Here is a 22434-nt window from a genome sequence, read left to right as displayed (position 1 = left end):
CATATTCTTCATTTTGGCTAAAACCTGATAGTACTCCACCTGCTTATGTTTCTGCACCAATGTTAAAGCTTGGGCAACCTGGATGTGGTATGGTCTCATCCCAAGGTTGTATTTCAATGTATGTTACACTATTTCTTGAGGAATTCTTGTTTCTGGAGTGCATGCTAAACTTCATTTCAAAGGACTCTGCAACACGGCTTCCTGCGCAAGAGCAATATTTTGTTCACATGTGTCTGATCTTGGGGATCCTGCATTGCCTCAATAGTTGTTAGCTACCGATCGGCTATCCACAAACTTCTTGTAGATGCAGTACACTGTTAAACGGCTTGGTGGCTCACATGCAAATTGCTGTCTATACTTTACACGGACAAGAGTTGGGGAACCATACATTTCCATCATGCTTGCTCCAGTGTCAATCGTTCAGCCATTGTGTCTACTACAAACAGAAGAGATTGAAGCTGTTACAATGATCAACTGTGCAACAACCAAAAATACAATACAGTACATGTTACAATACATTTCAATAAATTATTTCTGCTCTCTATGTGTTATGTCCATTTCAATGTTAACATAATTTTGACTAACCCTGTACATCGTCAGTATTACAGCCATTTGCTGTACATAGCCATCTTTGAATCCATGGCTTATTTTTGGTATGCAGAAACCATGTGTTTCAGCTTTTCTCAGGAATTGCCCATGAACTACCAAGGCACCCCCCTCAGATTTAGTTATAAGTTGGCACAGTGGATAGGCCTTGAAAAACTGAACACAGATCAATCGAGAAAACAAGAAGAAGTTGTGTGGAACTATGAAAAAAATTAGCAAAATATACAAACTGAGTGTCCATGCTCAAGATAGGCAACATCAAGGAAGAAGGTGTGAGCTCAGGAGCGCCGTGGTCCTGTGGTTAGCGTTAGCAGCTGCGGAACAAGAAGTCCTTGGTTCAACTCTTCCCTCGATTGAAAAGTTTAAACTTTTATTTTCAGATAATTATCAAAGTTCAGGCACTTACACATAATCAACTTCGCTCTCCAAAATTCCTGGACATGTTCAGATTTGCTTGGACATATGCAGGATTTGACAGTCTACACACGGAAAAATTTGAAAACGTTAAAAACATATGTTTTGACAGAGCACAGGGAAAACTGTGTGACTGTGAAACTTTTGCATTCATTTGTTGCAGTTTATGTGACAAACTCTTATGTTTTCATCACTTTTTTGGGAGTGATCATCACATCCACAAGAAAACCTAAATCGGGCAAGGTAGAAGAATCTTTTTACCCATTCGCCAAGTGTACAAGTTAGGTGGGTCGGCAACATATTCCTGTCATGTGACGCACATACCGTCACCAGTATCGTATAGAATATATCAGACGTATTTTCCTGTGGAGGAATCGGTTGACCTATGAACTTGTGATCAAATGTTTTCGGTTCCCATTGGAGAGGCACGTCCTTTCGTCTACTAATCGCACGGTTTTGCGGTGCGGTCACAAAACACAGACACTAAACTTATTACAGTGAACAGAGACGTCAGTGAACGAATGTACAGATCATAACTTTGCGAAAATAAAGAAAAAAAACTTTTCACTCGAGGGGAGACTTGAACCAAGTACCTCTCGAAACGCAAATGCTCACGCTAACCACGGGACCACGGTGCTCCTGAGCTCAGACTCTCCATGATGTTGCCTATCATGCGCATGGACTACTCAGTTTGTATATTTTGCTTATTTTTTCATAGTTCCACACAACTTCTTCCTGTTTTCTTGATTGATCTGTGTTCAGTTTTTCAAGGCCTATCCACTGTGCGAATTTATAACTAAATCTGAGAGGGGCATGATGGGGAGGTTCCCTTGTAAGTGGTGCCTCCATAAGCCCATTAAAGCCCCTTAAAGTACACCATTGACAACAGCTAAAGCAAAAAGAACTAACAGATTTGTTATTTGCATTAGCTGGAGGATGTGTGACATTATAACTTTGACCCAGTAATGTGGTATAGCTACTATAAAACAATCATTTCTGTTGGGTATACAAATGCTTCCTAGCCCAAGGGCTATCCTACCTTTCTATCACCAATAGAAACCGAGAGATGAGACTAAAAAAAAAAAAAAAAAAAAATCCCCTTTTTATGCACGGTATATTGGAACATGTTTTGTAGTGGATGTTGCTGCATGCTTGTACGTAAATAATAAACATAGTTGGTCACTGAAGTAATCTGGTGATACAAATCAGTGGAGATACTTGCTTTCATTTCACTTGTTTTCGTCTCTCACATAAGCGCACAAAAGTGCACAAACATTTTACATTCAAACGATACTTTTCAAATTCATTTGCATATGCAGCTAGCTTATTACGTTACCAGTAATCTACATCACAAATAATATAAAACAAACAAATAATATCCAGGACTGGACTTCTCTCTCTAACTGTAATTCTCCAAACAATGGCCGTTAACTTTTCATCCATGTGTAGTGAACAAAGATGTGAACACAAAATGACTCTAGAGTTATTCTAAACGCTCTGGAAATGGCACCACATATCAGAGGTGCCAGTAGCTTCCTGTAGAACCTGCACCTACAATCGCTCGCCCTCAAGAACAGTTAACCTTTCATTTATTAAGGTCTCTTTGATATGATATAAATTCATGGCACATGGCAATAATGGGTTAATTGTGTGCTGCCAGAGACAATAGCATAGACTAAATACCTAGGTTTAAGGTGGCAAAGTGATACTAAATGGGCAGAGTATGTAAGTTCTGTTATAGGGGAGGCAAATGGTTGACTTTGGTTTGTTGGGAGAATTCTAGGACAGTACTGATCATCTATAAAGGAGACCTCATTCAGAAAATTTGTGCATCCATTCTTGAATACTGCTTCAATATTTGGGATCCCAGCCAGGACAGATTAAAGGAAGTCATCAAAGCAGTTTAGTATGTTCAGTCAACATATGAATAATGTGGAAAAGCTCCGTGAACTCAAGTGGAAATCCCAGGAGGAACGGAGATGTTCTTTTTGCAAACACACTATTGAGAATCTTTAGAGAGCCAGTATTTGTACAGACTGTAGAACAGTCCTGCTGACTCCAACTTACATCTCATGTAAGGCCCACAAAGACAATGTAAGAGTTATCAGGAGCCATACACAAGCACATAGGTAACTGTTTTTAACCCTTGTTCCATTGGAGAACGAAGCAGGAAAGGGACTGACTAGGGGTAGTACAAGATACCCTGTGCCACATATCATATGGTCCTGCAAACTGTTGTTGTTGTTGGTGGTGGTGGTGGTGGTGGTGGTGATGATGATGTGGATGTGACATGTGCCTGAGGTCTAGGGGAGGTGAGTGGTGACAGTTTGATTCCTAGTTGGTCGAGTGGTATCGATGCTAGTATGTGCATCGCTAATGCGGAACTTGTTTATTTTACAGGAATTTGGCATGTGTACTCCAGCTTAAGTCTTGTCCACGTTCAGTCCAAGAATTTTGACATGTCAACTTCTTCCTTAGGTAGTGTTATGCCGTATTTTAATACTATATATTTTGAGTGTTCAGTTTTGAAATGTACCACGTGAGTCTTTGCAATATTCAGCATCAATCCATTTATCACACTGTCCCAGGCTTTTACAATCACTTGAATTACAAGCAAGCAAAACTGACAGTTACCTGCCACTGCAGATGCTGACTTGTGTAGTATGTCTCAAAATCAAAGAATTCAGCCTGCGTATTATGTTTGTGCTCACAAAACTCTAAAAGAAGTTGGTTGATTGACAGGAAATTTTGACATGACACTGCATTCAAATATGCGTGTTTTTATATACCTAATTTGTGAATATGTGCAACATATAAATATATGTGTAATATATAAAGGGGAATCATCATTACCAAAACTATTGAAAAGTTCTTTACCAATTTACTCCAAATTTTTGTGTATGATAATCTAATGAGCATTCCGGAGGATGTAGGCTATATATTTTAATTCAAGTAATATATAGGGGATTGCCCTGTTGCCATTCGTTGGTTGACATACAGTGCTATGTTTATTGGTTCATACATACAAACATCCCTCGCCCCGTCACTGCCCGAATCCAATATGAACATGTGTCAAATAGTTCTTGCTGTTTGTCTCCATCTCACGTCGTAGGCAATCACACGTTAGCTACGCTTTGGACCACACACGTCACTTGCGATTTAATCATACAGTAAGCATGGCGGCACAGTATTCATTTGAAGAACAATGAGATATGATTTTTGTTTATGGACTAGCATATGGTAATGCACATAGAGCAAATCATTTGCGGTCACGCGTTGTTCAGAGCATCCAGCAACAGGGCAATCCCGTGGCCAGTCGGAGTGCATGGCACCAAGTTTCCGTGGTTTAAAAATGGTGTGTTGTCAACCTACACGACATCAGTAATTTTTGTTCCTACTGGCATCAGCTATCCAGGATTAAAATTTCATGACACAATTTTTCTCCACCCTGTATAATTAAATATTTAGTATATAAAGGGGAAATATTGTTACCAAAAATCTCGAAACGTTATTGAGAAGCCTTCATTCTATGGTTATTGACAAAGTTACTAAAATTTTGCGCCATACTCTAATGAACATTTGGATGGACATAGGCTGTATATTTTTAATGTATATAACATGTAACTAATATTTAAGAGAGAATTGTTAACAAAAATCTCAAAAAGTACTCAATCGATTAACTTCAAATTTTTTCACCATACTGTAATAAACATTGGGACACACATAGGCTACATATTTTTAATTATGTAGTATATAAATATGTATAAAATATGTAATAGTGGAGCATTGTCAGCAAACAAGAAAGTTGTATTTATAGCTTATTTGCTTATGATTAGAATACTATGATAGAATCTGAATTTGCAGTAACAGTAAATAAGAATCAAGGTCAGAGAAAAGGGGGAGGAGGAAATGGATGGAGAGGTGGGGGGAAATGAACACAGAGAGGGGAAGGGATTAGATGGACAGAGAGAGGGGTCAGGAGACATAGAGAGAGACGGAGGAGAATATGAGAGGGGGGAGGGAAGGGAGATGGTGATGGACACAGAGGGGGGAAAGGAGGAAGAGGTGGACAGTGACAGGGGAGAAGGAGATCATGATGCGTATCCACTTCCCATACATACTAGCAATTTTTCATTAACCAGACTGAGCCACAGCAATGCATAGCTGGATACAGAGTAGTTTATTATAACTTGTTACAGCTTAAGTGAAAAAGTACAGTTTATTGCAAAATTCTGAAGTTTAGACCTACAGGTTGCAATGACTTTCACGTTTCTCTCTGTAGGGCCATGTTACACAGTAAAACATCATGGATCCTGCTTCAGCGAAAGCTGGAAAGCAGATGTTGCATCATTCGGCTGGCCACAGGCATATGAGAAAGGGTTAAATATTAAAGGATTGTATGATAACTTTGTAGGTGCATGTCGAAATCTGGTGGTCAAACATACTGTATTACAAAAAATGTGAGAGTTAGCTGGATTGTCACTAATCTTAATTCAAAGTAGTAGCCTTAAGACTTGGGAAATATGTTGCTTGCCTCACTGTTTCACTTTGGCTGCAGTCACAGTAGCACCGAAACAATTGCCAGACACCATTGCCAGGTTCCACCTGATAACATTGGCTGACAGCTTTGTCACAGTGCACTTGATCTTTCGTCAGTTTTTCACTAGTAAAAGAATGGCGAACATATGGGAATGAGCTATATCTAGCCCTAGAACAGTGTCTATGCTCATGTCATGTAATTTGCGTAAATAACAAATTGCTAACTTACATATGCAATGATGGCGAATGATAGTGACCTAGATGGGTCCTATAGGAGTTACATCAGGTGAATTTGGTCACTAAGACATTAACATGAATTCGCTATAATGCTCCTCAGACCACTGCAGCACAGTTCTGGCTCTAAGACACAGACATTATACTGCTGAAAGATGACATTGCCTTCAGTGAAGACATCAAGCACAAAGGGATGCCGGTGGCTCGCAGCTGTCAGCGTGTCTTCAATTTACCATCACAGGTCCCATGCAAGTGCAATAGAATGTCTCCCATGGCATAATACTGCTCCCACCAGCCTGCGTCCATGGTGATCGGCGTGTTTTGAGCCACTGTTCGCCTCAATGATGGCATTTATGGAGACGACCATCAACCTAGTGTAGCAAAAATGTTATTCGCCCAAACAGCCAACATGTTTCCATTGATTGATGCTCGAATCTTGATTGTCCCGTGCCCACTGCAGTTTTTATTGACAATGTTAACATGTGAACATATGGGGGTAGCTTGCTGTGGGGCTCAATGTTAAACCATGTACGATGAACGGTGTGCTCTGAAACACCTGTGCGTCTGCCAGCAGTTCACTCATTCGGCAGAGCTGCCACAGATTGCCATTTATCCTACTTTACAGCACTGACAAGCCTCTGTACTCCATGTTCTGTGATGAGTCGTGGACCTCCAACCTGGTGGTAGTTTCACTGTCCCTCTATTTCTTTCCATAGATGCTCATGACAGTAGCACATGAACATTCAAACAGTTTCTCCATTTCTGAAATTCTTGTTCACAGTGTCTGCATAATAATTATCTGCCCTTTGCCAAAGTTGCTTATCTAAGTGGACTTCTCCATTTGCAATCCATATCTTCACTAGAGTGATTCCCTGCCCGTTTCTGCTCTGCTTACATACACTACTGGCCATTAAAATTGCTACACCAAGAAGAAATGCAGGTGATAAACAGGTATTCATTGGAAAAATATATTGTACTAGAACTGACATGTGATTACATTTTACGCAATTTGGGTGCATAGATCCTGAGAAATCAGTACCCAGAACAACCACCTCTGGCCGTAATAACGGCCTTGATACACCTGGGCATTGAGTCAAACAGAGCTTGGATGGCGTGTACAGGTACAGCTGCCCATGCAGCTTCAACACAACACCATAGTTCATCAAGAGTAGTGACTGGCATATTGTGATGAGCCAGTTGCTCAGCCACCATTGACCAGACGTTTTCAGTTGGTGAGAGATCTGGAGAATGTGCTGGCCAGGGCAGCAGTCGAACATTTTCTGTGTCCACAAAGGCCCATTCAGGACCTGCAACATGCAGTCATGCATTATCCTGCAGAAATGTAGGGTTTCGCAGGGATCTAATGAAGGGTAGAGCCACGGATCATAACACATCTGGAATGTAACATCCACTGTTCAAAGTGCCGTCAATGCGAATAAGAGGTGACCAAGACGTGTAACCAATGGCACCCCATACCATCATGCTGGGTGATATACCATTATGGGGATGATGAATACACAATTCCAATGTGTGTTCACCGTGATGTCGCCAAACACGGATGCGACCATCATGATGCTGTAAACAGAACCTGGATTCATCCGAAAAAATGACATTTTGCCATTTGTGCACCCAGGTTCGTCATTGGCTACACCATCGCAGGCGCTCCTGTCTGTGATGCAGCGTCAAGGGTAACCATAGCCATGGTCTCCGAGTTGATAGTCCATGCTGCTGCAAACATCGTCGAACTGTTTGTGCAGATGGTTGTTGTCTTGCAAATGTCCCCATCTGTTGACTCAGGGATCGAGACGTGGCTGCACCATCCGTTACAGCCGTGCAAATAAGATGCCTCTCATCTCAACTGCTAGTGATACGAGGCCGTTGGGATCCAGCACGGCGTTCCGTATTACCCTCCTGAACCCACCAATTCCATATTCTGCTAACAGTCATTGGATCTCGACCAACGCGAGCAGCAATGTCGCGATACGATAAACCAGAGTCGCGATAGGCTACAATCCAACCTTTATCAAAGTCAGAAACGTGATGGTACGCATTTCTCCTCATTACACAATGCATCACAACAACATTTCACCAGGCAACGCCGGTCAACTGTTGTTTGTGTATGAGAAATCGCTTGGAAACTTTCCTCATGTCAGCACGTTGTAGGTGTTGCTACTGGTGCCAACCTTGTATGAATGCTCTGAAAAGCTAATTATTTGCATATCACAGCATCATCTTCCTGTCGGTTAAATTTCGCGTCTGTAGCACGTCATCTTCGTGGTGTAGCAATTTTAAGGGCCAGTAGTGTACTTTTGTTACTGCGTCATGTGCCTGCAGTGCCACCAGGCAGTATCCAGTGTTGTGGTGGGCAGTGGCCATAACATTTTGGTTTATCAGTGTGCATGTTAATTAAAATATATTTGATGTATTTTATATTTAAATGACTTAGGTACTTGAACTGAATGAAAGAAAGATGAAAAAAATAGTGACTGAAACGGGATTCAAATCATCAGTTACGTCTCAAGTGCTACTGATTCCCCACCCCTATCTTCAAGTATTTCATCCTCCATCAGCCAGGAATCGAACCCAGGTCCCCTTTATGGTGGATGACCAATTTTACCTCACAGTCAAGCTGCCTGTCAAAAAATAGATCTGACTTTGGGATATTAAAGATGCCCAGAAAAATTCAAAGTTGATTTTATTTAGAGTTGCATTGAACATCTTTGGAATTTTCATATCTGGGTTCTGAACTTTACATGTCATAAATATAAAAAATTAAAAAATCCGATACTGTGTGGACTTTTCGTGAGATTGCTCATGTGCTGGCGCACTGATTTGAAAAGATCGGTGATCTGTGGCCGCAGTCAGTCATTGGTGAAATCCACTGATGTTGGTCCCACTGTAACTGCAGCCTTAGTGACCTACATCAATAGGTACCAGGTTATAAAAACAAATGAAAATGATTTGCAGGCAAGCTTTGTTGACAATCTGAAGAAACCAATCTCATGCAGTATATATGTAATAATGCATAGCAACCATAGGTGAACATATCATGTAACAAAAAACTCTTTTGCTGCCATATCATATATTAAAGTCCCCTAAAGAAGTGCAATTATGACTAATATTGATCCATGCTGAACTCGCGTATTAGTAAGAGATGCAGCCTTCATGGATGGCAATGTAGGCACTGAACTCTGGCATCCAGTCAATTGCACAGATAGCAAGTATTGTCCTACGATATGTTATTCCACACCTGCTAGACCTGTACACATGCTTCTGTAATGATTGTTGGTAGGCGAGTCACTTTTCGTCCCATCACATCCCACATGTGCTCGATTAGAGACAATTCCAGAGATCGGGTTGGCCAGGGAATTTGCTGCACGTCTTACAGAGCACATTGAGTTTCACAGACAGTGTGTTCCTATTGGAACAGCACATCACCTTTGTGTTGCAAGAATGGCAAAAGAACAAGTCTAACAAACATTTTACGTGTGTTGAGCACTGTTAGTGTTCCTTCCAGAAACAGCAAAGGTGAATGGGGGTTGTAGCTTATCGCGCCCCAGACCTTAAGTGTCTCTTGGACGAATGCACTTTATGAGACAGTGCTCACCAAGTCTATATCGTATGTGCAAATGACTATCTCTTGCGTGCAGGCAGAATCTGCTGTCATTTCTGAAGACCCCAGCGTACGATTCTGTTTTCCAAGGGATCCTCTGACAGTACCAGTTGAGCTGTGCACGTCAATGCTGTGGTGTGAGTGGAAGCTGGGCTAGAGTTATGCGTGCCCGTAGTCCCACTAATAATAACCGGTTCCCGACAGTTCGTGTTGGCGTGTCTGGGCTAACAAGACCTCTTATCTGTGCTATGATAGCTGTACATTCTGCCACAGCCACCTTTACAGTATGATGATCCAGGGAGGCATTTATGTTACGTGAAAGTCCAGAACCTCCTCTACAAGTGTGAGGATGTTCATGTGACCACTGATGCCAGCGTCATTGCACAACTGATGCAGCATGTCCAACTTGTGTGGCAGTTCTACAGAATGACCATCCTACTCAGAAGGCCACAGTTTGACCCCTTCAAACTCACTGTTGACTGTAGGAAACACAAGTGCATCTCCATGGAATGATTGCCTGCTTGCTTCACATGTTTGCAACACACAGACTATTCTGCTCTGAGCATTCCCTGTTAAAGGGTAGACACAGATGGTGCTCTGGTTGCTATGCTGCTACACTATCTGTTGGTGGATGATGTTAAATTCGTTACCTGTACATCTACTGTCTTCCTGGCGGCATATGCCATCATCAGATCAGAATTGACATCATCATTTCTGTTGTACTAATTTTTTGATGTACTAATTGTTTTCCCCGGCAGTGTATATTCTTCAAAGGTTCAAAGATATACACGGTTTCAGGTTGATGAGAGATTATTGCTGGTGCCTTAAAAATATTGCTGGTGCTTTAAAAATACTTTACAAGTGTTCAAATATAACCCTAAATTGAATTATTTGTTTCAGTTCAAAATTTCTGATCATTAATGCTCCCTAGAAAAGTATGGACAGTGTGGCTGCAGGGTTCCTTACAGTGTGGGGCCGTGTGCCACACGGATAAACCACCTCTGTGCTATACACTCTACATAATGACCCGTTTTCAGGAAATGGTATCCACTACTGCAACAGTGACACAGACGCGCAGGGCAGGCAGCCGGATCTTCGCTCCTGCCCGTGCCCTGGGGCTGGTCAGCAACCACGTGCCACACGCGCTGAGGTACATACGCTCCCGCAAGGAGCACCTGGTCGTGACGTGTATCGGGAAGGCGTTCCACACGTATGGGCTGTCCCACCTTGCCCTGCTCAGCACCAGCCCGCAGCATGCAGAGGACATATCCTGCCTTGCGGCTGACACCTACCACGTCTACACTGCGGCCGGCTCACAGGTAGGAAAACTGGATATTGGCTCCAGTTGATGTTCACGCCTTTATGGACTTATTGATTTAATATTAAAAAGCAAAACATTTCCTAATGTTCTGCAAAACTGCATGTATTTGGTCACGAACTAGCATTTGACTTCTTAGGCCATCTTAATGTGGCTAATGAATGTTGCAAACAGAAAGGGACATTGCTCATTGCTGGCCCAATTACGCTTGGCACCACCTCCATTGTTTGGGAAGGATGAAGGGAAATACTCATCTACTGGTTCAAGGATGTATGAGGATATCATGGACTAGTTGCCAAGGAACTTTGGTTCATTGAAATAATGTGTACCGATTAATCATTTACGAAGTGTCATATTGTTTCTTCATGTGCTAGCGCTGTTTACTTCAATTTGTGTGTAGCTTAGAGTGAAACATGGCATTTTAACCATTGTTTTGCTAGTTGCACATTATTGGAAGCAGAAAGGTCTTTTACTCTGTATCAGAATTGGAAAGTTTAGTGGTAATATGGGCATTTAAAAAGTTTGAATATTTTTTGTGGGGCAAAAGTACCAACGTACACTGTGACCATCAGTCACTGTAATTTCTTTTAACATGCTAACTATTGCACCGTAGATTAGCTATGTGGTGCCTATATTTACAGGAATTCAATTTTGAAATCATTTATATTAAAGGAAGTCAGAATGCTATTGCAGATGCCCTGTCTAGGCTAGGCTACCACAAGGTTAAGAGGAATTTGGTGAATTAACAGAGCAAGATGCAGAACTCAGAATGCAAGGTACAACACAACAGTCTGATTACCATAAGTTTTGTAAGCTAATGAAAATTATACAACAGCAAGATCACAGATGGAGTAAAGTCATGAAAAACCTTAAGCAAGGTGTAGGTGGATAGGTAAGTAAATGGTATTAGGAGTACAAGGACATTTTGTTTCATAGGCAACATTAAAAATCTGATCGATATCGTGTGTGTATTCCTGAAGATTAAATCGACAAATTTATGAGACACATTCATGAAGTATGGGGACATTATGGAGTAGACAAATATACTGAAAAAATTGCAACACTTTGGAAAATAACAAATTTGAGAAGATGAGTCTTACAGGTATTAAGAAAGTGTGCAATATGTCAAAAATCAAAACAGTCCAATGTGTCAAAATATACGAGTACTGAGCTACAACCAATATTCACAAAAAAAACCCTCTAGATATTGTATTCCTGGACATAGCTGGTCCATATCCAAGAAGTAAAGGAGGAGCAAGATATGTAGTAGCACTATACAATATTTTCTTGAAACATATCAAAATGTATGCCATTAAAAATGCAACAGCCACAAATATCAGAAAGAGAATTGAGGTAGACTAGGTAGAGTAGGTAAACCAAAGGGACTACTAACTGACAATGCTTCATACTTTGTTGGGCAAAAGTGGAAACAATTTATGACCTCACAGGGCATAAAGCACATATTAGTAAGCCTTTTTCACCCAGAAGCAAGCCCCATTGAACAAGTCTTTAAAGTATTTAACCAGCTTATTAGGACGTACACCCGTGACAAACACACCCGATTGGTAGAATACGCAACTCCTTTCATGCAAGTTGTCAATAACTTTCCACATTCTTCAACAGGTTTCACACCTAATGAATTGATGTTCCGACAAATCAATGAGTGGGAGTTGCCCATACCAAAGGGACCCATTGCAGAAATGACACTATAAGACAAAATTTTGACGGACAACGAGTACTCTTACAGATGCTAAATTGACAAAAATTGGCAAACTAAATAAAGGATACTAAATTGACAAAAATTGGAAAACAGAATGACGAAGCATGGTAACATTTATTTTTTATCGCAATATAATTGTACATAGTGCACATAATTCAAAGTGTAACTTTTCTTCCGGAGTATATTTTAAGATAAAGTAATGTGTATAGACATAAGTAATTCTTTTGATCTGTATACATAGGCATAAAATTAACAGCAATGAGAATTAATACACTGCTTCATGCAAAGCAAAAGTATAAACAAAATTAGCTTATGGCTCAGCTGTCGCGTGCTCAACAATACTCGTTGATGGCAGGAGAGGAGACATTGACCTGTGCGCATGCGCGACAGGCTGGCAGAAAGTGCAGCCAAAATAGGAATGCAATATGTACCTAACTTAAATACAAAATAATCGGAAGTACTACACAAATACATCTACTGTCTAAGAACTAAGGAACCTATTGATATACGTACACAGAGATTTAATTAAATACTAAGCTATATACAACATAGCCTGAGGCTTAACTACGACCATTTGTTGTTTTCCGGTGTCGTAGTGTGACTTAGTTCAATACCTGGAGAAATTTCAGTGAGTTGCACTGTGTGTGTACGTCGCCAATTTGTGTTCCTGTGCAGTTATTTTGCTGTCCAAAGGTCAGCTGCGGTACAGCATAAGGCATGGCATTGTTGCCGCGCGTCGGCCACTGTTGCGGCTGACTGTTTCTATTCATATTCGGCATAGGGCCTTGTGATAGTGAATTTGCTTGCTTTTGGAAATTTCTTTTAAATCGTTTGTTTTTTTCCATTCCAGTTACCATACTCATTACCTTTGGGTATGTAATTTTGCTGTCGTGTGTACCAACCTTGATGTGTATTTTAATCATGTTTGCCTGACTGATTTACATAACTATATTGCTGTTGTGCCTGATTTTCTGTTGCTCTGTTGGGTACAGATTAAGTGGATAGAATCGAGCACTGACAGAAAATGTTCAGTGTTGTGCGCGGGTGTTGTGACTAATTTTTCTGTAATGTGAGATGGTAAACGACTTTTCAAAATTTTTGACACGTCTGCCTGTGATATTGGTTTCGTCCAGTAGTGCGTCTTGTTCAGGTATTTTTCAAAGTATCCACGTAGACTACCGTATTTGCCATTGAATGGTGGAGGGTTGAAAACTTCGCGTCTGAGTCTTTCTTGCACTGCTCAGACCAGTATTTGTTGAGGAAAGCTCGTTCAAATTGGATATAAGTGCTCCAACGTTCGGCCAATTCAGTTGGCCATAAAAGCACATCAGCTTGCATATACAGGGCTATTACAAATGATTGAAGCGATTTCATAAATTCACTGCAGCTCCATTCATTGACATATGGTCACGACACACTACAGATACGTAGAAAAACTCATAAAGTTTTGTTCGGCTGAAGCCGCACTTCAGGTTTCTGCCGCCAGAGCGCTTGAGAGCGCAGTGAGACAAAATGGCGACAGGAGCCGAGAAAGCGTATGTCGTGCTTGAAATGCACTCACATCAGTCAGCCATAACAGTGCAACGACACTTCAGGACGAAGTTCTACAAAGATCCACCAACTGCTAACTCCATTCGGCGCTGGTATGCGCAGTTTAAAGCTTCTGGATGACTCTGTAAGGGGAAATCAGCGGGTCGGCCTGCAGTGAGCGAAGAAACGGTTGAACGCGTGCGGGCAAGTTTCACGCGTAGCCTGCGCAAGTCGACGAATAAAGCAAGCAGGGAGCTAAACGCACCACAGCCGACGGTTTGGAAAATCTTACGGAAAAGGCTAAAGCAGAAGCCTTACCGTTTACAATTGCTACAAGCCCTGACACCCGATGACAAAGTCAAACGCTTTGAATTTTCGGCGCGGTTGCAACAGCTCTTGGAAGAGGATGCGTTCAGTGTGAAACTTGTTTTCAGTGATGAAGCAACATTTTTTGTTAATGGTGAAGAGAACAGACACAATGTGCGAAACTGGGCGGTAGAGAATCCTCACGCATTTGTGCAGCAAATTCGCAATTCACCAAAAGTTAACGTGTTTTGTGCAATCTCACGGTTTAAAGTTTACGGCCCCTTTTTCTTCTGCGAAAAAAAACATTACAGGACACGTGTATCTGGACATGCTGGAAAATTGGCTCATGCCACAACTGGAGACCGACAGCACCGACTTCATCTTTCAACAGGATGGTGCTCCACCGCACTTCCATCATGATGTTCCGCATTTCTTAAACAGGAGATTGGAAAACCGATGGATCGGTCCTGGTGGAGATCATGATCAGCAATTCATGTCATGGCCTCCACGCTCTCCCAACTTAACCCCATGCGATTTCTTTCTGTGGGGTTATGTGAAAGATTCAGTGTTTAAACCTCCTCTACCAAGAAACGTGCCAGAACTGCGAGCTCGCATCAACGATGCTTTCGAACTCATTGATGGGGACATGCTGCGCCGAGTGTGGGAGGAACTTGATTATCGACTTGATGTCTGCCGAATCACTAAAGGGGCACATATCGAACATTTGTGAATGCCTAAAAAAACTTTTTGAGTTTTTGTATGTGTGTGCAAAGCATTATGAAAATATCTCAAATAATAAAGTTATTGTAGAGCTGTGAAATCGCTTCAATCATTTGTAATAACCCTGTATTGCACGACAAATATGATTTTCTGTGCTTCCATCCAGTTGCGTTGTAATACATGACGAAAAGTAGTGATAAATAATATGGGATTCATTCTTTTACCTTCAGTAGTGAATGTAGGAAACTGTTGCTGTCTCAGCAAACCTTGGTATGCAAAAATAGTCGACAGACTCGCATTTATGTTGTTATTGTAGTTACCTGTAATTCTGGCTGGTAATTGTTCAGGTGTTGGGAGTTGTGGATATGTTTACATTTTGCAATCTACAACTGTCACTGGCACCTGCTGTGGGACACGTGACAATTTGTGAATAGATACCAACAGGTTGGGGTATGTTCACTGTAGCCTGTGTATTATTTACATGCTGTTTAGAGATCTGGTAATATTTTCTTCTAAAAGATTGTGGATCCTATTTTCCACGGCTTGTAGGATAATGTTTACCTTGTTCACGATATCTTCTTTCTCTCCTTCTTAGTGCATGCTGAGTCAACTTCTAATGTTGCTACCCTTAATGTAGCTCTTCTACAGCAAGAGGTGCACCTTCACAGTCATTATTAGTTTGTTAATGACAATGGTTACCTTTTTCATGTCAAAACCAACTGGTTTTGTGTGGCTTTCAATGTCTGTGTTTGTGATTTTCTTTATTTGTTGTTCTACTCAGTCGTGGCTACTACAAACAGCATAGTGAACGCATTATTGTGGCCAAGATAGATACGAAGCCCACACCTACTACAGTAGTACAAGTTTATATGCCAACTAGCTCTGTAGATGACGAAGAAATTGATGAAATGTATGAGGAAATAAAAGAAATTATTCAGATTGTGAAGGGAGACGAAAATTTAATAGTCATGGGTGACTGGAATTCGAGTGTAGGAAAAGGGAGAGAAGGAAACATAGTAGGTGAATATGGATTGGGGGACAGAAATGAAAGAGGAAGCCGCCTGGTAGAATTTTGCACAGAGCACAACATAATCATAACTAACACTTGGTTTAAGAATCATGAAAGAAGGTTGTATACATGGAAGAACCCTGGAGATACTAAAAGGTATCAGATAGACTATATAATGGTAAGACAGAGATTTAGGAACCAGGTTTTAAATTGTAAGACATTTCCAGGGGCAGATGTGGACTCTGACCACAATCTATTGGTTATGACCTGTAGATTAAAACTGAAGAAACTGCAAAAAGGTGGGAATTTAAGGAGATGGGACCTGGATAAACTGAAAGAACCAGAGATTGTACAGAGATTCAGGGAGAGCATAAGGGAGCAATTGACAGGAATGGGGGAAATAAATACAGTAGAAGAAGAATGGGTAGCTTTGAGGGATGAAGTAGTGAAGGCAGCAGAGGATCAAGTAGGTAAAAAGACGAGGGCTAGTAGAAATCCTTGGGTAACAGAAGAAATATTGAATTTAATTGATGAAAGGAGAAAATATAAAAATGCAGTAAGTGAAACAGGCAAAAAGGAATACAAACGTCTCAAAAATGAGATCGACAGGAAGTGCAAAATGGCTAAGCAGGGATGGCTAGAGGACAAATGTACGGATGTAGAGGCCTATCTCACTAGGGGTAAGATAGACACCGCCTACAGGAAAATTAAAGAGACCTTTGGAGATAAGAGAACGACTTGTATGAATATCAAGAGCTCAGATGGAAACCAAGTTCTAAGCAAAGAAGGGAAAGCAGAAAGGTGGAAGGAGTATATAGAGGGTCTATACAAGGGCGATGTACTTGAGGACAATATTATGGAAATGGAAGAGGATGTAGATGAAGATGAAATGGGAGATATGATACTGCGTGAAGAGTTTGACAGAGCACTGAAAGACCTGAGTCGAAACAAGGCCCCCGGAGTAGACAATATTCCATTGGAACTACTGACGGCTGTGGGAGAGCCAGTCCTGACAAAACTCTACCATCTGGTGAGCAAGATGTATGAGACAGGCGAAATACCCTCAGACTTCAAGAAGAATATAATAATTCCAATCCCAAAGAAAGCAGGTGTTGACAGATGTGAAAATTACCGAACTATCAGCTTAATAAGTCACAGCTGCAAAATACTAACACGAATTCTTTACAGACGAATGGAAAAACTAGTAGAAGCCAACCTCGGGGAAGATCAGTTTGGATTCCGTAGAAACACTGGAACACGTGAGGCAATACTGACCTTACGACTTATCTTAGAAGAAAGATTAAGGAAAGGCAAACCTACGTTTCTAGCATTTGTAGACTTAGAGAAAGCTTTTGACAATGTTGACTGGAATACTCTCTTTCAAATTCTAAAGGTGGCAGGGGTAAAATACAGGGAGCGAAAGGCTATTTACAATTTGTACAGAAACCAGATGGCAGTTATAAGAGTCGAGGGACATGAAAGGGAAGCAGTGGTTGGGAAGGGAGTAAGACAGGGTTGTAGCCTCTCCCCGATGTTGTTCGATCTGTATATTGAGCAAGCAGTAACGGAAACAAAAGAAAAATTCGGAGTAGGTATTAAAATTCAGGGAGAAGAAATAAAAACTTTGAGGTTCACCGATGACATTGTAATTCTGTCAGAGACAGCAAAGGACTTGGAAGAGCAGTTGAATGGAATGGACAGTGTCTTGAAAGGAGGGTATAAGATGAACATCAACAAAAGCAAAACAAGGATAATGGAATGTAGTCTAATTAAGTCGGGTGATGCTGAGGGAATTAGATTAGGAAATGAGGCACTTAAAGTAGTAAAGGAGTTTTGCTATTTGGGGAGCAAAATAACTGATGATGGTCGAAGTAGAGAGGATATAAAATGTAGGCTGGCAATGGCAAGGAAAGCGTTTCTGAAGAAGAGAAATTTGTTAACATCCAGTATTGATTTAAGTGTCAGGAAGTCATTTCTGAAAGTATTTGTATGGAGTGTAGCCGTGTATGGAAGTGAAACATGGACGATAAATAGTTTGGACAAGAAGAGAATAGAAGCTTTCGAAATGTGGTGCACAGAAGAATGCTGAAGATTAGATGGGTAGATCACATAACTAATGAGGAGGTATTGAATAGGATTGGGGAGAAGAGAAGTTTGTGGCACAACTTGACCAGAAGAAGGGATTGGTTGGTAGGACATGTTCTGAGGCATCAAGGGATCACCAATTTAGTATTGGAGGGCAACGTGGAGGGTAAAAATCGTAGAGGGAGACCAAGAGATGAATACACTAAGCAGATTCAGAAGGATGTAGGTTGCAGTAGGTACTGGGAGATGAAAAAGCTTGCACAGGATAGAGTAGCATGGAGAGCTGCATCAAACCAGTCTCAGGACTGAAGACCACAACAACAACTCAGTCGTGATGGTCATTAAAAGAATCTACCTTCTGTTTTACCTGCATAATATTACTATTAACTTCAGAAATTACTTCATGCTTTACTTGTGTTTTCATATCATTCAATTTTTATCAATTTCAGTGCGATAATTTTTGACTAAGTCATCGAATTTTTGTGAGACCATGTCTTGCAAATCCTTGAATATTTGTTTTTGTTCTTGCTTCATTGCATTTAGATCTTGCGTAACAATGTTTTGTTGCTGTTTTACCATGTTCATATCTTATGTGACTGTTCAGATTCTGTGTCAAACATTCATGAGTGGTATGTCGCTCTGGGAGGTGTGTGACATTGTCTCGTCAGTTGTAAACATTGTGTCTTCAAGGTTATTCTGATGTGGAGTGTCGCTGTCATTTTTCACTCCTGCGACACTCATCTCTGATCTGCATAAACCTTCTGCAGTAGGCATGCATGGCGCATGAACTTCAATTGTTCGATCTTGCAATACCTACACCATCTTGGCTGAGTGCGTTTCCGCTATCGCTATCAACAATGGAGAAATTTCAGTGAGTTGCACTGTGTGTGTACGTCGCCAATTTGTGTTCCTGTGCAGTTATTTTGCTGTCCAAATGTCAGCTGCGGTACAGCATAAGGCATGGCATTGTTGCCGCGCGTCGGCCACTGTTGCGGCCATGTTATATGAATATGCAAAATATAGAAATTTCACAAAAATGTTAAAATTTCATACGCTAATTATTACATTTGATAATCATCTATTATAATGTGCAAACTATTGTGTCACAATTCGTTATGTTTTACTGACAATGTGTATCACACTGAAAAATTCCTGTAAATTTTTCGCCAATAAAATTCAAGGAAGGGAATAATAGGAAAAGGTTTTTATCTACATCAAAAGAGGCACTACAAAGCGTAACCATGCAAGCAACTTGCATAGCCATCCTACCTTTGTTGTGTTGAACAAAACAGCTTACTTTGGAAAATTTTTACATAACCTGCGTCCAGTTCTTATTCCTTTCAAAAATTTTCTCCTCAATTTTGCCTTTTTGCGTTACTTGCTCCCCGTCATGATTCATGCAAACAGAAAATACAGGCAATTGTTTTTTTATAATTCATAATGATGACATAGAAATTTCTTACTATAACAATAGTTAACAAACACTACGCACGACCGATGTCCTGAAGTCCTTTCACACGGGTTGACAGTTGTAATGTTAAATAAATAAATACCGAAAATGATTGCATTACTAAAATGTCTGTGCTTATCTTAATTTTTCTTGGCGATTGGACTTTGCTGACCTTTTAGTTGAAGCTGCCGGCAGCAGACTCCGGGAACACCGACGCTTTTCGTAATCATGAAAATCCTCTTCCTATAGTATTCATCTTCACTTACTTCAATAAATAAAATGCTTGATATTGTTTTCTAACATCATATTATTCAGGCACACATCTGATACATCAAGATTGCAATACTTCATATCTAAAGTCGCACATCTTCATCGTCCTTCTACATACGAGAGTCTTAGTGTGTGTGTGTGTGTGTGTGTGTGTGTGTGTGTGTGTGCGTGTGTGTGTTTGTGTGTCTAGAACAAAAAACTGCACAAAAAGTCTCTTCATTTGTCTGTGCCTAACCGCGCATTGATAATTAACAACTTTGCTAATGCTTCTCTTCAATAGAGGTTTCATTTTGGTTTTATTCTTAAATAAATATTAACTTGGTAGCATCCTGGGGGTCTTTAATCATGTATTTATACAACTTACACAGATATTATTGGTACAGAAGATGCAAAAATGTTACAGAGTGTTTGCAGAGGAAAATGTTGCACTTTGTCACGTGCGAATAATTAAATTAGCCAAAAAGGCTAACATTCATAACAGACTGTAAGTGTTCACATTCTGCATCATGTTATGAATGTTCTTCTATTAAAAGATGATCAGCAAAGTTTCGATCTTTCTTCCGCAATCTCCAGCTTCTCTCAAGTTCAGGTAGTTATTGGTATTATAAAATGCAGGTCTGTAGTCTTGAGACTTTAATTTTTTTCAAGTTTGTCTGAAATGTTGCCGATATATGGGATTGTGCACCAGGCTTTGTAACTACTGCTAAATTTCTGTAGCCCATTGTACAAAATGGTTTAATCTTATGCACATTCTGTTTTCGTAGTACGTTGTCAATCTTGCTCAATCCAGCCATTGCAGGAAGTGATACGTTTGATGACCTGCTGTTCCGTTCGAAAGGCTGACACAGATAATGGAAAAGATATGAGGCAATGTGACATCGTGTGGGAAGTTGCCTATTTGTGGCCGTATGGTTGCTTTGGGATTACCGTATCTGTATCTATGTTTTTTCATTAATTGATAAATAAGTGTCTTGTTGTGTTAATATCTATATGCCCAGGATTGTGTAAGAAGCTGAAAGCTAACGCATGACCAAATAAACATAATTTTGCAGAACATTAAGAAGTTTTTTCTGTCTTAATATAATGATCATGTTCTGCCCAGCAGCGACGTAGAATTCAGTTAACTTATGTATTTGTTTGTTTTTTTTTTATTTATTATTCACAATAACAGCGTATTATCGGAAAAGTTAACAAAGGCCATACAACTTGCATTATTGTGGATAGCAAAAAAATGTATATAGGAATTATTCTTGGTACTTTAAACATTATGAAAAATAAAAATATTAATACTACAAAAACGCTAATATTACTACTACTTTCTACCACTATAAAATTATTATGAACCCCATAACCAATTACCCACCTACTAATACTGCTGTTGGTACTATAGATTTTGTTTTGCTTAGATTCATTTATTGGTGCGGTTGTTTCCACTACTTGATCTGCCCTCATACAACCACAGTCAATAGCCATATTCTGCTGGATTCCTTGGACATAAGTCAGAACATCAGCAGCATTTCTGTTGTAACAAGTAATTCCACATTTCACTATAACATCTTAAGAACCATAGTTCTGTGATCATTTATACCAACACTATTGAAAGTCTAAAAACTATTTCATTCACTAGTTGCCGACTTCAGTTACCTTCTCTCATTTTGCAAAGTATATTGTCTTGTGAGGGTGGCAGCATGCTGACATGTGGTTGGATGCCTTGTGAAGTTGTTGTTGGCCTTCATGGATAATGCACAGTCACAAGGGAGAAACGAATGACTTCTTTCGGGAACACTGTGAGTAATTGTTTTAAAAATCTTCCAGTCTGTCAATGGAAGGCATATCCTTACTACAGCATTATTTTTATTTTGATCAGATGTTATGTCTGAGAACAGGTGTACTTCTCTAACATTCTTCATTACATAGTTTTCAGTGTAGTGGTACAGGAATGAAGAGATCTCATTTGCTTCCTTTTTCGCTTCACCTTCATGATACAAGTATATCATGGAACGCCTGGACCTTATATCATAAATGCAGAAACAATTAACCCACAGCTGACGTAAATAGAATGTTTCCTACACTGGGACGTTTGGTAGAGGCAAGTTTTGCAGTCAAAAGCTAGTCCAACGATGTCATTCCTGCCCATACGTTCTTGCTCATTTGTTCTAATGAATTGATAAAATGTCCTGCTGCACCACTTGTGAATATCCAACTCAAGTTGTGCAGCTCTTTTACTACTGTCAGAGGTATGTGGACCTTTCAACTTAGCGGGAAGTTTCTTACATTTGCCACATACATCAATTTGGGTACGACCAATAGGAAAATTGTAATTTTCTCGAAAATGGAAGTAGTGTTCCATATTTACCTCTGGATGATTCGTAAGGAACATATCATGCATAGTTTTTGGATCCAAGGGTGCATCTAGGTATTTCATTTCCTTCCCAGCCTAGTGAGATTCTTTGAGTGGGAAAGATGTGATGTGGGTATCTGTCAAATTTATTACATTTTCCAAAATTTTTGTTGTGCTTCGATTTGGCCCTGCATGGATTTGGCCCATGCGTGTCCTTTGGAATTTGACCTTGAATTAGTAACTGGCAAATAAGCACATTTCTGTGATATTCCATGAAGA

General features: G+C 40.3%; 1 protein-coding gene across 1 annotated transcript in view; it reads left to right on the top strand.

The window, feature by feature from the left end:
- Window positions 1-22434, top strand: part of LOC124716933 (WD repeat-containing protein 36) — a 110737-nt gene that overhangs the window by 18215 nt on the left and 70088 nt on the right. Inside the window, exon 2 of the mRNA XM_047243511.1 lies at window positions 10444-10725. Coding sequence (XP_047099467.1) covers window positions 10447-10725 — 279 coding nt within the window. The 5' untranslated portion in view covers window positions 10444-10446. The remainder of the gene's footprint in view (window positions 1-10443; window positions 10726-22434) is intronic.

The sequence above is a fragment of the Schistocerca piceifrons genome, chromosome 9 (assembly GCF_021461385.2).
Source record: "Schistocerca piceifrons isolate TAMUIC-IGC-003096 chromosome 9, iqSchPice1.1, whole genome shotgun sequence".
Taxonomy (NCBI): Eukaryota; Metazoa; Arthropoda; class Insecta; order Orthoptera; family Acrididae; genus Schistocerca; species Schistocerca piceifrons.
This window is presented reverse-complemented; position numbering and strand designations above follow the sequence as displayed.